This window comes from Cnephaeus nilssonii, assembly GCF_951640355.1.
Source record: "Cnephaeus nilssonii genome assembly, chromosome: 21".
Classification (NCBI taxonomy): domain Eukaryota; kingdom Metazoa; phylum Chordata; class Mammalia; order Chiroptera; family Vespertilionidae; genus Cnephaeus; species Cnephaeus nilssonii.
In genome coordinates, this window is record NC_137092.1 from 2224520 (window position 1) to 2242300 (window position 17781).

Sequence of the window (17781 nt, forward strand, 5' to 3'; positions counted from 1 at the left end):
ACCACAGTCGTCAGGAACCCGCGTCCAAATAAATAGCTTTTAATTATGATACATTACTGATTACAGTAAAAATTGGCATCTCCCCCTCCAAAAGCAGAAGCACCAGTCTGAGAAGGGACTGAGTGGAAGGTGTCGTCAGGGAAATGGAGCGGAACCTCGTGTGCAAACGGGGTCTCGTACAGAACATACTCCCCAGGAGGAAGGCCGGTTCGCACACCGAGCTCGGCGAGGGCGGCCGTGGTGTCATGCGGACGAATGAAGTGAAAACCCCCCCCGTGTCGCTCCACGTCCACGTCACAGGAAGCGCGGCGGGCTGCGGGGCGGGCGGCCGGCTCCTCCGCCTTCCGACGTGAACAAGGAGAACACGAACGAGCCCCGAACGGAGGGACTTCTGAGACAGATGTGACCCGTGTGTGTAGCCGGTTTCTTTTCCCGTAGCCTCGGGGATTCAGGGAGAAACCCAGGGGGGTGTTTCAGGTCAGAACCAAGGGGCTCCCCCGGGGCCTCCCGCGTTAGCTGAACACCTACTCTGTGCCCGGCCGCGCCGCCGGGGACGGGGGCCCGGAGGAGGGAGACGCGGCCCGCCTGGGAGGAGCTCACAGTCTAGTGGGGGAAACGGAGACGTTGACACTGACTTTAAACTGAGGAAAACCATCGGACAACTGGAGAAACTCCTTTGCAGTCGGACAAACTTTGGGTGCTAGGAATGGACGGTGAAGAGGGACGCCGTCCAGTGCAGGGACGGCCCGGCGGCTTCTATATCATGTGACTTCGGCGAAGGCGGTGATGTGGTTCTGCGGGGAGAGAGAGGAAGCCAAGTCAGGGTCTGGGCGGGGCTGACTCCGTCCAGGAATTAGTGCTTGTGCCAACCGTCCCCAGCCGCGCGGACAGCCACATCCCGTAGGCTCAGGCTGCACAACACACAGTGGTATTAGGTCCCATGTACCGTGACATACACTTAGCTGCTAAGTACATGTTGTATTCAACGTTCTTTAAAAATACGTATATACCTATTGATGTCAGAGAGGAAGGGAGAGGGAGAGAGAGAAACAACAGTGATGAGAGAGTCATGGATCGGCTGCTTCCTGCATGCCCCACACTGGGGATGGAGCCCGCAACCTGGGCCTGTGCCCTTGACCGGGAATCGAACCGTGTCCTCCTGGTTCCTAGGTCGATGCTCAACCACTGAGCCATGCTGGCCAGGCCAACATTCTTTATTATGCTTTTTATTTTTAATTTGAGAGAGAGAGAGAGAGGAAGGGAGAGGGAGCGATAGAAACATCAATGAGAGAGAAACACCCATCGGCTGCCTCCCGCACGCCCCACACTGGGGATCAAGCCCACCCCCCGGGCCTGTGCCCTGACCGGGAATCGAACCGTGACCTCCTGGTGCAAGGGACGATGCTCAACCAACTGAGCCCCGCCGGCCAGGGCTGTCTTCAACATTCTTAATTCACCAAATAAGTGGAAATGTTGTACCTGCTCTCTTCAAAACGAACACTGAAATCTGGAGAGAAACGGCAGAGCCGGACACATTAATATTCCGCTCAGGGCCGACGGGACGTGGGAGCCTCGGCGTCGCTGCTCCCGGGCGACAGGTGGCGCAGATGAGGTGGGCATGGGCTCCGTCCGTGGCTGGCGGACAGAGACCTACTGAGACACCGCTTTTCCGCTGCAGGAGGCCGGGCCCCAGACGGCCCTGTCTGCCGTGACCTCAACCGCAGAGTTCTCCCCACAGCCTTTGGCTTGTTTTTATTTCTTATTTTTCCAAGCCCCAGCATTGGGTACAAAGAAACCCTGCGGAACGACTAACATTTCAATGGATTCCGACGTGCAACAGGCCCTCCGCGGCTGCTGGAATCGCAGCACCAAACGGCCCTGACGTAACGAATCACGCCACCTCCAGGGGCGCCTAGATCTAAGGTGAGTGACGGATGGCCCGGCAGCGGCGGCTGGACAAAAGGGCGTGACCCTCACAGCCCCCGTCTGGAATGCTTATCAGAGTGGCTTCTGTATTCACTCTAAGTCACGCGCATCCTACAAAGGCATTCTGTGTAATGAACGCATGCCAAGAGGTGTCTCCTGTGCACGGGAGCTTTTTGCAAATTCAAGTGTAAACTGTTTACTTAGAACATTTTTTAAAAAGGTGTGTGAAGGGCCCAGCCAGCATGGCTCAGGGGTTGTTGACCTATGAACCAGGAGGTCACGGTTCGATTCCCGGTCAGGGCACATGCCCGGGTTGCAGGCTCAATCCCCAGTGGGGGGCGTGCAGGAGACAGCCAGTCCATGATTCTCTCTCCTTGTGGATGTTTCTCTGTCTCTCTCCCTCTCCCTTCCTCTCTGACATCAATACAAATTATTTAAAAAAGTGTGTGTGAAGAAATGGAAATCCCTTTTCCCTGGATGTGGGCCTATCAAGTCCCAACGCGGAGGATACTGCCGACGGCTGCCCCGGGCGCTATTTCCCGGGTGGGACCCTGGAGAGAAGCAGTGTCCGTGAAAACCAGCGGCCAGCGAGCCTGCGTTGTCACTCCGACAGGACCGCGGGAACGTGGGTGCCCCGTGAGAAAGGCCTGGTGGGAACGTGGGGAGCTCCTTGGCCGCTCTGCGTGTCCCCGTGCCTCCCTCACAGAAGCGCAGGCTGACCCGAGGACACACAGACCTGGCCCAGGCGTCGGAGGCCCGAGGATGGAATGGAAGCCCCGAGCAGGGCGGACACAGTCCGTCCCAGGCTCACTTCCCCCGGCCTCAGAGGCCCCGACCCCTGGGAGCCGAGACCGTGTGTGGGATACAGGGTTTCAGGACAGAGCTGGCCAGGGCGCCCCCATCCGGGCAGGACCTGCTGGGAAGAGGTTAAGAAATAAACTGGAGACTCATCCCTCTGCGGCAAGGTGGGGAGGTGAAGGGCGAGGCAGTGGCAGCTAAAAAGGAAGGAAAGGAGTTAGGAACAGAAGATCAGACAGGAAACGGACGGTACGCGGGAGGCCGAGGTGCCGGGTCCCCTTGGCCTAGGTCTGGAGGCCTGCGAGGCTCATTATATTTGCCGAAGGCGGTCCTACGCGCAGGGGACAGCCAGGACCTGGGAAGGCGGGAGAGAAACCGTAAAGGAGCGGCACAAAGCAGGAAAAGGATCAGAGACAAGCCGCCGAGAATGAACGCAGGGCAGGACGCGGGCAGAGGCGAAGGCAGGTAGTGAGTGACACCAGGAAAGAGCCATGGGCTCTGGCTGGTGCGGCTCAGTGGAGAGAGCATCTGCCCGCGGACGGCAGGGTCCCAGGTTCCCCTCAGGTCGAGGGCACGAACCTCGGTTGCAGGCCCCATCCCTGACCCTGAGGCGCGTGCAGGAGGCGGCCAGTGGATGTGCCCCTCTCACATCGATGTTTCTCTCTCTCTGTGTTTCTCCCTCTCCCTTCCACTCTCTCTAAAAATCAACGGAAACGTGTCCTCGGGTGAGGATTAACGACGACAACAAAAAAGAATGTGCAGTGTGACCGCGTAAATGGTCATCTACACCTGGACCCCCTGAGGGGGGAAACGGATGCTAATAACACACAGACAACAGGCCTCGGTGAGACCGCCCCAGAGAGGGACAGGAAGTCACCTGGGAAATAAGGCCTTGGACGTATAACTTTGAGCTCCGGCGTGCTGAGCTCAGTCTGGCATTTAAAATCATGTTTCAGGCCCTGGCTGGTGTGGCTCAGTGGATAGAGCATCGGCCTGTGGACTGAAAGGTCCCAGGTTCAATTCTGGTCAAGGGTACATGCCCGGGTTGTGGGCTCGATCCCCACTAAAGGGGCGTGCAGGAGGCAGCCGATCAAGGATTCTCCCTCATCATTAATGTTTCTCTCTCTCTCCCTGTCCCTTCCTCTCTGAAATCGATAAAAAACGTATTAAAAAATAATACAATAAAACCATGTTTCGGTGCCCACTCAGGCTTCCTCTCCCTGCCCCAAACCCCGTGCTTCCGCGGAGTCATTACCGGGTTAGACTGCAGGTGGCTGACGACATGTTTAGGCCCCAGCGCCCTGGGAAAACGCCTGCTTTTTAGCAAACAGCGCTATTTCCTTTTCGTATCACACTTAAGGTGTTGTTGTTGTTTTTATTTTATTTTATTTCTTAGAGAGAGAGGAAGGGAGAGAGAGAAAAAAACAATGATGCCAGAGAGAAACATCGATCGGCTACTGCCTCCTGCACGCCCCCTATTGGGGATGGAGCCTGCCACCCGGGCAGGTGCCCTGAAGGGAGTGGAACTGGCCACCTTGCGGTGCCTGGGACGATGTCCAGCCCACTGGGCCACACCGGCCGGGCCACACATAAGCTTTAACCTGTGGGACGTCACTTCCAAACCGACTGGACGAGAGGGACCCCGCGTGCCGGGCTTGTCTGTTAAAGGTGGCCGTCTGCAGAGAAGCAGATGAAAACGCAGGACGGGAGGGACTGTGCCGAGGGCAGAGCAATAGCGGGGGAAATGGAATCCCGGTTCTGAGTCCTCGGGAGGGCTGTGCAGGTGGCACGGGCGCCCTCTGCCATTACTCTCTCTGTCGAGAGCAAGTGCAGCCAGGCTGCGGCGTGGAGGGGAGGGACCGTTGATCTCCGTCGGCTTTACAGAATGCGATGGTTCCCCTCCGGCCTGGGGCGGCTCTCCCAGACGGCACCTGGAGGCGGGACAAGCCAATGACTCCGGTCCTCCCCGTCCACCAGGCCACGCGTCTGCAGCACAGCAGCCTCCGCGGCGAGGTGCGTAGGCGCCCGCCCTGACCGGCCAGGACAGAGGGCAGCGTTCCCGGGCAGGAGGTGTGCGCCGGCTCGGCCCCCACCGGCATCTGCTCGGGAACGTGAGACAGAACTGCGTGTGATACTCCCAGGTCACCCGTGTCGGGGAACGGGCTCCCCGCACACAGGGGGCCGAGGGGTCTCCCTCTGAGCCGGCCGAACCCGCGTTTTGCAGCAGCCGATCTTATTAGTAGAGAACAGCGCAAACACGCAGCGGGCCACGCCAGAACGCACGCAGAAAAGCACGTCATTCAGAGTCACGAGAACAGGTGGTCATCGACGGGGCGTCCCCCCAGAATGTACGCACCCTTTACGGCGGGTGGCTCCGCTGACGTTTCTCTCTTTCGGACTGAACGCATTGGAATGGGTAAGTATTCAGAGTGTGTAGACATGTTTGGGGGGACACCCCGTGTATCACGTACCAGTTCGATGACTGCTTCCGCCGTCACACAGGCAGAGGCTTGGGGTGCGGGGGGCAGGCGGGACCCAGAGCTGAAGACGAGAAAGCGCTGCCCCCTCAGAAAGCATCGCCCAAGTTCACAGCAAGTCCACGAGCCAAATACCAAACCCGGTCCCTGAGGGCAGAGCACAGGCAGACCCAGCACCGGCCCTGACGGCAACCCCCAGAGCCTCCCCTTCGGCAAGTGCCGAGGGCCAGGCAGCACGCCGACTTCCGAAGCTCTGTGCTCTCTGCGAACAGCTGTATCTCAGCCCTGGCTGGTGTGGCTCAGTGGATAGAGCGTCGGCCTGCGGACCAAAGGGTCCCAGGTTCGATTCCGGTCCAGGGTGCATGCCCGGGTTGCGGGCTCGATCCCCAGTAGGGGTTGTGCAGGAGGCAGCCATTCAATGATTCTCTCTCATCATTGATATTTCTCTCTCTCCCCCTTTCTCTCTGAAGTCAATAAAAACATATTAAAAAAATAATTTGTATTTCACTCTGGTGATTTCAGACAGCACTGCATTTACTTAGGACACGCAATGTTGGGGTGACTTGCCACCAGACAAGGCATGCCACTGGCGGTTTATTTATTTGCCTTTGGAAAAATAGGGGGAAATGCAAAAAAAAAAAAAGAGCAATTCATGTAGGAAAACAAGAAAAGCCATTCTAGCCCGGCCAGCATGGCTCAGAGGCTGAACATCAACCTATGAACCAGGAGGTCACGGTTAGATTCCTGGTCAGGGCACAGGTCCAGGTTGCGGGCTTGATCCCCAGTGCGGGGTGTGCAGGAGGCAGCCGATCCATGATTCTCTCTCATCACTGATGTTTCTATCTCTCTCTCCCTCTCCCTTCCTCTCTGAAATCAATAAAAACATATTTACATATATGTAAAAAAACACACAAAACGAGAAGAGCCATTCCAGCAAGGGCTGTTGGGCTGAGGGATGCTAAGCCCCGCTCATGCGTGCACACTCCGTGGGAAAATGAGACCTATTTGGAAGGTAAAGGAGAACAGTGGCCGCGGACCCAGCTCCCTTTGGGAGCCCTGGGACCTGCCCAGAGGGACGCGTGTTCTGTATTTGCCAGAGCTTTGCAGCTCAGCTCCAACACCAGTGCGCTCGGCGCACCTACGTTTATTGCCTTAATCGGAGGTGCTCGCGGTGGCTCATCCCCAGGACCCAGCCGAAGAGCCGAGCCAGACAGTCCTTGAAGGGCCTCCCCTGTGCGTGCTCTTCGCCGCCCTCCGCAGGTTGGCCGCGGGACACCTACAAAAGGTAGCGCAGCCATTACGTCAGTGCCTCTGTGGGTGTCCACTCATGCAGCCCGACAGGCTGAGTCTGAGGCCCCCGGGTCCCGGTGTTAGGCCGAAGGCTGAGGTCAGGTACGGCCCCCGTTTCCTTCCCTTCCAGCCGCTCATAAGCAGCCTTTGTGTTTGATCAGGAGGCTGTCAGCCGTCGGCGTAGGTTTGGGGCCTAAACAGAAAACGGGGTCTGTGCGTCAATGTCTTCCATTCAAGGACTCAGTCTTCAGCTCCCGCGTGGGGAAGCTGTGTGGCCGGTGGGCTTCAGTGTGTTTGCATGTGGGCCCCTGACCACAGCATGTTCACACGCAACACAGCCTCTCTGAGACCCAGCTCTTTCGTCTGTGCAATGGGGAGAAGACCATTTACACGGGTTTTTTAAATTAAGAGCAAATGAGATCATATACACACACAAAGGTCCCGGTCTTCGCAAACATCTCATTATAGTCGCCTGTAAAAGCCACAGAGATAGCCTGACCAGCGTGGCTCAGTGGTTGAGCATCGATCTATGAACCAAGAGGTCCCAGTTCGATTCCCGGTCAAGGGCATGTACCTTGGTTGCGGGCATATCCCCAATAGGTGGTGTGCAGGAGGCAGCTGATCCATGATTCTCTCTCATCATTGATGTTTCTATCTCTCTCTTCCTCTCTGAAATCAATAAAAGAAATATATATATTTAAAATATATTTTATTGATTTTTTATAGAGAGGAAGGGAAAGCGATAGAGAGTTAGAAACATCGATGAGAGAGAAACATCGATCAGCTGCCTCCTGCACACCCCCCTACTGGGGATGTGCCCGCAACCAAAGTACATGCCCTTGACCGGAATTGAACCTGGGACTCCTCAGTCTGCAGGCCGACGCTCTATCCACTGAGCCAAACCAGTTAGGGCAGAAATATATATATATTTTTAAAAGCCACAGAAACGAAATACAAGGTAATAAATAAATAAAACCATGGAGATTTAAAAAAAACAATTGGTTGGAACATCACAATTCTGCAAGTTTACAGATCTAGCGTACACACGTTAACCCCCAAATATGTCTTACACGGTTGCTACAAACTCATCTGGGGGCAGGAGGGGGCCTGGGTGGATGGGAGGCCATGGGGACTGTCTGTCTGTCTGTCTGTCTGCTCCGATGCCCATCGCTGATGGTGAAGCACTGCTTCCGGTCCTGCTTCTACAGAACACACGGCGTTTGCCCTGAACTGCACAGTGTCTGAGTCCTGAGGGGCCCCTGGCCCTGAGGGTTAGGATGAGGAGTCTCGGTCCCGTCATTAAATAAGGGAGTTGCCGCTGGGCCTTGACCTCAGACCCCGTTCCCTGGGGAGAGGCGCCTTTGGGAACCCCGTCTCTCCCCTGGGTCCTGTTTCCGGGCAGAGTTTTAGAATCACTTCGAATTGAAGGGGCGAAGAGCTACTTTCTGGGCGAACTCTCGGGCGGCTTCCCCTGATCGGCGGGTTCAGCAGAGGCAGCCAGCCTCGGAGGGGTGTCAGCTCAGATCTGAGTCTCTCCAAGCCCCAGCTCGGGGGCGCGGGCTTTCCGCAGGAACCCCAGGAGCCCTGGGTCCCCCTCCTGGCTGCTCGCAGAACCACCGGGGAGTTTTACCACGACACTGATGCTTCTCCTGGGACTTGGACTTAATTGGTGTGAAGCGGGCCGGGCCATGGGATTCGCAAAGGCTCTCCAGGCGGCTGGAACGAACGAACGAATGCGCAGCCCATGTTCAAACCCACTGTCTCAGCTCTGCAGGCCCCTGGCCCCCGGCAGCGGTTGGCCCTGGACCCAAATCACCGGTGATGCCTGGTGCCATCCAGACCCCCAGGCCCGCTGGGTCAGAACCGCTGGGTGTGCGCCCAGGCCCGCTGGGTCAGAACCGCTGGGTGTGCGCCCCAGGCCCGCTGGGTCAGAACCGCTGGGTGTGCGCCCCAGGCCCGCTGGGTCAGAACCGCTGGGTGTGCGCCCAGGGCCTGCGCTGTCCCGGGGACGGCTCGTCCCCTCTGCCCCGGCTGAGGACACCGCCGGTGGCGTGGAGCCGGGCCAGGGCTCTGTCCCCGGGGAGCCCCTGCTGTGCAGCGCGGGCTGGGAGTGTGAGCTCCGACCTGATAAACAAGGAGAATTCGGTTCCGCGTTCTTGGGTCAGAGCCCGGACCCGTCGTGTGACCGTGGACACGCTCCCTAACCTGACCATGTTGCTTCCTCTGCAACACGGAAGCAGGTGCACGCAATGGTCCCCGGCGGCATGAGCACGATGCTTCATGCGTGACGTCCTGCGCGTGACTCCAGACACGGAAGCTCTTGTTGAAGGCGAGCCTTTTCTGCTCGGCTTGGCCAGCGATCTCCGCGTGGACCTGGGGCCACACCCGGGAAGCACAAGGTGAGCAGGAGCAGGAGCAGGAGCAGGCCAGAGAGAACCGGCTCACAGGCGCCCACGCACCGCGGGCCGAGGCCGGGGATCACACCCAGGGGCTGCGCAGGAGACAGGAACTCCCAGTTCACGTGGTTTTCTTATCCGGGTTTTCACCTCGCTGTTGTGGTGAATCCTCACCCAGAGCAGCGGTCGGCAAACTCATTAGCCAACAGAGCCAAACATCAACAGGACAACGATGGACATTTCTTTGGAGAGCCACATTTTTTAAACTTAAACTTCTTCTAACGCCACTTCTTCAACATAGACTCGCCCAGGCCGTGGTATTTTGTGGAAGAGCCACACTCAAGGGGCCAAAGAGCCGCATGCGGCTCGCGAGCCGCGGTTTGCCAACCACGGACCCAGAGGATAACTTTTCCCATTGATTTTTAGAGAGTGGAAGGAAGAGAGAGAGAGAGGAGCATCAATGTGAGAGAGACGCATCGGTCACCTCCCACACACACCCCACGGGGGCTGGGGTGGAACCTGCATCACAGGTATATGCCCTTGACCGGGAATTGAACCCACGACCCTTCCGTGCTGGGCCAACGTTCCAACCTCGAGCCCCGCCGGCCAGGGCCTGACTGTCACCTTTTAAACAAGGGACACGGATTACTTTTTGCTTCTTTAAAGGAAGCAACAAGCAAGAAAAAAACGTGGCTGTTTCCTAAGATGGTGGAAGGGTCGTCGTTTTCCTTGCTTGCGTCAGATGCAACTTTCCTTTTTTCCAGAAAACAAAGTTCAGCGCGCCGTGGCAGCCAGACCGCCGGGGAAGCGTTCCTAGCACCGTCCGCCGTGCGTGAGGGAGCAGAGGGAGCGGGGAGGGCGGGCGGGGCGTCTCCGGGTCCCTGGCGGGTGTGCACTGCCAGTGACTTCTGCATCCTGTGTCGTTTGATCGCCTCCCTGACTGATGGCTGCAGGAACCCTAGGATCCGAAGATGCAGCCAGCCACTCGCTATTTATTCCCTCCAAAGAGACGAGAAAGACGGCTTGTGCTCAGAGGTAACTTACTGAGAAGATGCTTTCATAAAAGGCCTGTTAGATAACGTTGAAAAAAACCCGGCTTTTAATCTTTTGCAGAGTGTATTATAATTTGTAAACAGCGTGGAGAAATAAGCACTGAATGTGGGAGGGCACAGACAGGGAAGATGACACGGCAAACAATAGCCATGTGCACGCGTCCTCGGATCCTGCAATGCTGGCGCCTGTTGGGGTGTTTAACTCCCCTTTTCAATGGACTCTTCAAAGCGAAATGAAATGAGACAAACGAGAGCCGAGCACAGCACGCCAGCGTTGATTGACGGCGAATACGTCTCGTAAGTGCTCGAAGCTCCGGCGAGAAAAACTGGCGAAAATATGAGGAGACTGAGTTCCACGAACTATTCCAATATCTGGCCCCTAATAAAGCTGTTTTGACAAGCTCCTATGGAACGTCTACGTTACAGTTGGGCAGCTCTGTAAAACAAAGATTTGCATTCGAGAAAAGCAAACACGACTTAAATGGATTCCCAGACGTATTCGTGCCAACATGCTGAAGCCTCAAAGGGCCTTATCCCAGACAGCAAAGTCATGGGTAATCACGTTGGTCTTGGCAAGAAACCATGGGGCTGTTTTGCTGTTGCTGTGACACTAATCTATGCGGCATTTTTTTGCTGTAAGACTTTCTGCCATATGCTCTACGTATGGCACAGACAATCTGCATAAACCTTCAAGTCCACGAAATAGCTCTATGGGGTATCCCAGTCCGAAATACAACGAAGATCCTATTAAGGGAATCATTCGTTTTACAGGAGGGAGCTACCTTGATTTAAGCACCAACTGTGTGCCAAGAAGTTTATTTGTGATCTGTCATTTCAAACAATCTCTCTATATAAAAGGCTAATATGCAAAGTGTCCCCTCAGGAGTTTGACCAGGGACCGGGAGTCCGATTGCTCCCTGTGATGTGCGCTGACCACAAGGGGGCGGTGCAGAATGAAGGAAGGCCCTGGCTGGCAGCTGGAAGGCCCCCGATTGGCCCTGATTGCTGGCCAGGCCTAGGAACCCTACCCGTGCATGAATTTTGTGCACCGGGCCTCTAGTTACCCTATAAAAGAACCATAATTGTATCCATTTTTTTCAGGTAAGGAGAAAAGGAGGAATTTGTCTGATCCTACTTAGTCATTATATAGCCAAGCCAACCCTCCAACCCAGGGCTGCCCACACCTGCAAAAGCATGGCTCTCCACCCGCCCCCCCCCACTCTGCCTAACCTGCAGCTCAGGCTTCACCTTGACCCTGTGATGTTCTAACCTTCAAAACAGTCCGTGTGTTTGCTTCTCCGGGTCATTGCGAGTCCCCTTAGAATATTCCTAGCCCTGTACTTTCCCTCCACGGTTGCCATGGGAACGAAACATGGTAATTTCCGTCCGTGACGGCACGCACTCACTGGCCTCTCCCGCTTTGGGGAACCGTCCTCGCTGCTCACCACCTGCGTTCAGGCGGCGCCGCTCTCAGTCACGGGGTGCTCTTACACGCACAGCATCCTGGGTAGTCAGGCTGGTACAGAGCCCCTGACCGGAACTACCAGGCTGTAATTTGCAAATTATTCCTGGCATTAGCTCCCCTTTCTTGTCATTGGCAAGGGGGACTTCCTTTTGTTTCAGTTAGATCACCTAAACCCAAGAAAAAAAATTATTTTCTCGAAAAGCATTTCCTATACCACTGATTTACCTCTCGGCGTTACCCCAAAGTAGCCGGATGTGGCTACAGAGGCCTGTCCTAGCTGCCTCATGAAGCTCTGTAGATATTAATGCCTCTTAGATCGGTTGGAACTAGTCCATGTTCTATCACATCCCATCCTGGCTTATATTTATTTTGAAAGGTTTTTGGATGAGAGAATGCCCCTTCCCTCAGATTTTCTGCACGGCGGCCGTGGGGATCAATAAGGCACACGCGTGCATTCCTGACACGTGCTCACCTGTGGACGCTGAACGTCGCCTTACAGGGAGGGCGAGTGGGGGCAGGAGAGACAGGACAAGCGTGCCCAGCGCTCTGCTGCTGCCGTGACCGCAGCCTGACCCCGAGGGTCCTGGGCCAATGTCTGGACTCCCTGCCATTAGGTCTGGGCAAGAGAGCCTCTGAGGGGAAGACAGGAAAATGCAGGAGGTGAAAGGGCAGAGGGTGAAAGGGCAGTAGGTGAAAGGGCAGCATGTTTGTTGGGGGGCGATGGGGTAGTTTTCTCAGTGACCCCGGCTAGCAGCTGGTCCTGTTCCACGGGAGTCACCGAGCTGGTTCAGGGGACCCCACTGTGGCTGCCCCGAAACGCACCTCCCGACCGCCGGCTGCTGACCGCGGCCTTGCCGGCACCTGAGAGTGGACGAACCATGTTTTCTGTGATGTGCGGCTCACACTGCCCTCTCCCCGGACAGCGAGCTGCAGACGAGGAAGCGCCCTAAGAGAGTCCTGGGAAGGGAAAGCACGTTTCCTGCATTTACTGACAAACCTGCTCGGGTGGACCGGCAGGTCGGACCCGTCCTGCTCAAGGGCTCTGTCCATGGAGCGGGGAGAGTGGACTGTGTTGTGGGAAAGCGCACGTTCTCAAGCGCAGACACCTATTCTTTGCCTCCGCAGAAGCCCGCCGCCCAGCGGGCCCCCCCCCCCCCCCCCGACCGACGCTCCGCTCCGGCCCAGCCCCCAGCGCTCCAGCGCGCTGCTCAGCGGGCGGCGCGGGTCCGGGACGTTTCAGGTGGGACCTCCCTTCTCCACCGGGTCGTCAGGGACGGAGTCCTCGCTGAATGCCGCTGAGACCGGAGCCCGTGGCAGCAAACGGGAAAGGACTGTGGTGACACGGGACCAATCCTCCTTCGCTCCAGGCAAGGACCACATCCCGGAACTTAAACTTGGCGCCACCCGACAGACGTTACCTTTTCCAAAGGGCTCTCCACCCGCGGGATGCTGATCATCGGCGCGTGCGCCAGGTCCGCCACGTGCACGCGCTCACTCTCGGGGTGTCTTCCTCTGAAGTTGTTCACCACGCACACCACCTGGCAGGTCAGAAGAAACTGCAGCGTTAGCCACGCCATGCCCTCCTGACAACGACCTTTGAGTAGCTCCGTAAATCGAATCCTAATAATAAAGTATTAAAACTACTTGGCTATTACATGTACGTGACTTTACACCCAGACTTAGCTTGTGTAAATTTGAAATAGTTACTCCAGGTGCGTGTATGTTCAAGAAAATCCATCAAGTAACATTAGCTCAGGCCCGGGTACAGTCAGTGGCTGAGCATCACCCTATGAACCGGGAGGTCAGGGTTCGATTCCTGCTCAGGGCACAGGCCTGGGTTGTGGGCTCGATCCCCAGTGGGGGGCATGCAGGAGGCAGCCCATCGATGATGCTCTCTCACATGGAAGTTTCTCTCTCTCTCCCTCTCCCATCCTCTCTGAAATCAATAAAAATGTATTTTTAAAAATGCCTAGCTCAGTTAATCATGGCAATTTTATGATTCCAAAATGTTCATTAAATTAGTTAACAGTCCATGCTCAAATGAATCCAAAAATAACATCGTAACCTAATAAAAATGCAGAGCAAGCTGACCTTTCCCAGCGTGGCTAACCTACAACTTAATTTAAATGCTAATTATTTCCCCTTGCTCAAGGTCACGGAGCACTCCTCAGAAACCCGCCCCATGGCACGCGCCCCTCCAGCAGCGCCTCTGACCGAGCCCGGCTACTGTCCCTGATCCTGTCCCGCGTGGACTCGCATTTCCGCGGCAGCTCACGGCCGCTCCGGAGCTGGCAGGCCTTTCCCCGAGGGGGCGGGCCCCGTGCCGGCGGGTGTACCCCAGGGACGCCAGGGCCTCGCGCTGAGGGTCAGGCTTCGGCTCCCGGCCCCGCCGGGGTGACGTCCTGGGGTTCCTGGGAGATGCCCTTTGTCTCGTTTTGTTTTGCTCACTGTGAACCTGCTTCCACTGTGGAGAGTGGAGGCGGGCCCAGCTCCCATGAGGCTGCTGGGAATCTCGGGGGGCAGGAGGGATCCGTCTCCCAGGGACTTGGGAGTCAGAGGGATGGCATCGGGAGGAAAAGCAGCAGGGGCGCACGCCGAGGACGGGACACGGCCGCCCCTCTACGCAGGGCGTCCCAGAAGGAAAGCCTCTCTAACAGGCCTGGCATGTCTGTGGGCTCCCGCGGCCGGGCCAGTTCCCACGCGGGCCGGCTCCCACGCGGGGCGTTCCACGGTGAAGGCGGCAGGGAGCACAGGGGACTGTGCGGAGCAATTGAAAGGAAACCGAACGGAACGAAAGTGCGTCCTCTACTGCGTCACCGCGGAAACCGGCTGCGATTTACAGTGGGCACAGCTTTCCATCCGGGTGAAAGGTCAGCTGCTCCTGGATAGAAAGGTCAGCTACTCCTGGATAGAAGGGTCAGCTACTCCTGGATAGAAAGGTCAGCTACTCCTGGATAGAAAGGTCAGCTGCTCCTGGATAGAAAGGTCAGCTACTCCTGGATAGAAAGGTCAGCTGCTCCTGGATAGAAAGGTCAGCTACTCCTGGATAGAAAGGTCAGCTGCTCCTGGATAGAAAGGTCAGCTACTCCTGCTTCCGATGGACCAGCGCACCCCGCAGCGGGCGGAAGTCTCTCTCCCAGCAGCCAGAGCGACGAAGCGCTCCAGGGAGATTTCCAACGAGGAGCGACGGCTCAGGCCGTGGCCAGTCCCCCCGCGTGCCCTCCAGCCCCGCCAAAGCCGCGGGGCGGTGCCTGGCCTTGGAAACACGGGGTTCTGGTTACCGGAGGGACCCAGGCCCTGTCACCAGGGGGGTCCCCCGCTGGGGAGACGGTGGCTGTGACAGGTGCCCGTGGAGGGTGCTACGCTGCGGCCCAGGGGCACCCACCCTAGTGGCAGGCTCCATCCCCGGCCCTGGTCGGGGCGCGTGAGGGAGGCAACCCATCGATGTGTCCCTCTCTCTCTGTCTCTCCCTCTCCCCCCACTCTCCCTAAAACCTCAATGGAAAAATATCCTCGAGTGAGGATTAACAACAACAAACACTCCCCCCCTCCCCCCGCGCTCTGTCCTAACGGCGCTTCTCGGTACTCACCAGGAACACGGCGATCGATATGCCGACCAGGAAGCCCGCGATCACGTCGGCCCAGTGGTTGCGGTGCTCGGCCACGCGGTTGAGGCCGGTGAGGAAGGCCAAGCACAGGAGGCCCAGGCACAGCACGGGCTTCGCGAGCCGCGTGCCCTTGGCGTTGACGGTGCTGGTGATGTACATCTGAAACGGCAACGGAGACACGCTGTGCACGCCGCAGGTCCGCGAGGGCGCCGCACACGTGTGTATGTGCACGTGTGTTTACAGACGAGCACACGCCTACGGGGTTCAACCCTTCACGACGGTTTATTAATCCTTGGAAGGACGTTTCTTAAAAGCAGAATTTAAGGGCAGTGGTTATTTAATTTACTTGCCCCAAATCTACTAGTAGCTGGTTCTGATGTGATATAGGCATCACTTAGGAACACCCAGCTCAGCCATTCCAAGGAACCTTGTGTTTAAGCATTCGATGCTCCTGTTTTATATGAATTTACATTTTAGATCAAATACATATTGTTAGCAAGGGACTGCTGAGGAAGACGTGTTCTTTTTTATTTTTATTTTATTTGAGAGAGAGATTGAGAGAGACAGAAACATCGATGTGAGAGAAACAGATCGCTTGCCTCCTGCATGTGTCCCAACCAGGATTGAACCCAAAACCTAGGTATGTGCCCTGACCAGGAATCAAACCCACCACCTTTTGGCAAGATGATGCTCCAACCCACTGAGCCACACCGGCCAGGGCTGAAGACCTGTCCTTAACATTTCCATTTTATAGACCATTTGAGAAGACGCATACTCGATAAAAGCAAAACTTGTGAATATGGTCATAAAAGGTAAAATGGAGCAAACTTTTACTACGTAGTTAGTCCTTTAAAGAAGGAATTTAAGGTTCAATGCAGTGCCAAGACTTGTTTTATGTTGCTATCTGAAATTGGGAAATGACTTTACATTTTATTGGCCCCAATTAGGACAACACAGAAACGTAAATACAAACAGAAAACGTCAGCTAAAAGCAAAACAAAACAGTGAGCAGATGCATACATCTGTGGTATGTTCACATGTGCAAAACAGTGAACAGATGAATACATCTGTGGTATGTTCACATGTGCAAAACAGTGAGCAGATGCATACATCTGTGGTATGTTCACATGTGCAAAACAGTGAGCAGATGCATACATCTGTGGTATGTTCACATGTGCAAAAAGAACGTGTCAGCTGACTAGTGAGTGGCATGTCCTCCAGTGGCCAACACGACGCTCAGGAAAAACTCGGTTCTTCCCCTAATCTGATGGATTCTGTAGCGCAAGTTCTCATCCTTTAACTCGTGTTACTATGGAAACCAACGGGCTGACTGCAAGGGGAGGGGTCAGTTACTAGTCCCGTCCTGGTGAGGGGATCATAGAAGGAGGCTCTGACACTGCACACGTTTGTAGGGTGTTGATGTCAGTGTGTGGCTGACAGTGATAATACAGACGCAGAAACACTCGCCTATGGTCCTGAGGTGAATAAAAAAGACGTTTGCCGGCCCTGGCCGGAGGCTCAGTTGGTTAGAGCGTCATCCCGATATGTCAAGGTTGCGGGTTCGATCCCCGGACAGGCCATTTATAAGAATCACCTGATGAGTGCACAGATCAGTGAAACAACAAATCCGTGTTTCTCTCTCTAAAAATGGAAAAAGTTGCCTAAGAGAGGAAACAAAGGTCAGTGCTCACAGTGTCCGTTCCTAGCAGCCATTTTAGAAGGCTACGAAATTCAGCGATTATCTTCTCTCCTGTTGCTGGTTGTGTTGTGTTTTGTTTTTTCCTGGGCCAAGTTCACGGCCCTGTGGGCTGCCGGAAGAGGCTGTCTGAATGTGAACAGCCCATGTGACCGACAGCTTCTATCTCGCCAACCTCCAGCCCGTCCATCCCAGGTACCAATGCTCCAGGGAGAAAATAGACGCTGACTGCCCGCATCTGGGCCGTGACCGCTGCCGGCGGGTCTGCACGCTCACCGCGCTGGGAGAGCGGCGTAAGCCCGGTGGGTCTTGGGGGTGAGCGCAGGGAGGGGGCCCGGGAGGCGGCGAGGAGGAGAAGACCACGCGGTGGCCATCCTGAGAGGCAGTGGGAGAGCTCTGCGGGCTGCGTGTGCGAGTTTCGTTCACACAGTGGTGAGGCTGACTAGTGAATTTTTTAGACAGAGAGGGAGGGGGAGAGAGAGAGAAACATGGATGATGAGAGAGAAACATCCGTCGTCTGCCTCCTGCACGCCCCCTATGGGGGATCCAGCTGGAGGCCAGAGCATGTGCCCGGACCAGGAATGGGACCCGGGACCCCCTTGGTACATGGGACCCGTTCAACCCACGGAGCCACGGAGCCAGGCTAGCGAGTTCTCACTTTGCATTTCTTCACATCTGTCAGAACTCTAAAAGCAAGAGGAAAATTCCAGCGTTTTCCCTTATACCGGGCAGCTCTTCGGTGCTTTCCGGGCGCCTGTTAGCCGGTCTAATGCTGTTACCGTTACAGAACGCCTGTTTAATCCGAACTGGCAGAAGAGGAAATGATGGCGTAAGAATGGAGCGAGCGAGTTGGACACGGGACAGGAATTGATTATTTATGCTCGCTTGGTTTTTAATTCACTTACGAAGCCATCCAGGTTCACCAGATGTCAAAATGCAGCTACAAACAGAAGGGTCCAGAAACACTGGGAGTTTAGGAGACTTTGTAAAGAAAAGGGCTGTAAAACGTCCCACTGGTATTTCCATGCGGACGCATGCTGAGAGGGTGATACTTTGGATATGATCTGTCAAAGC

At 55.9% G+C, this 17781-nt stretch overlaps 1 protein-coding gene across 2 annotated transcripts in view; it reads right to left on the reverse strand.

Annotated features, from left to right (window-relative positions):
* Positions 1 to 761: 761 nt before the first annotated feature.
* Positions 762 to 17781, reverse strand: part of PLPPR5 (phospholipid phosphatase related 5) — a gene marked incomplete at both ends in the record, with an annotated part of 44175 nt that continues 27155 nt past the window's right edge. The window contains 3 exons of one of the 2 annotated variants that reach the window (XM_079760441.1): positions 762 to 794; positions 12823 to 12942; positions 14994 to 15170. In XM_079760441.1, coding sequence (XP_079616567.1) covers positions 762 to 794; positions 12823 to 12942; positions 14994 to 15170 — 330 coding nt within the window. Of the gene's footprint in view, positions 795 to 12798; positions 12943 to 14993; positions 15171 to 17781 lie in introns of both variants that reach the window. The other variant, XM_079760440.1, reaches the window with a different exon arrangement.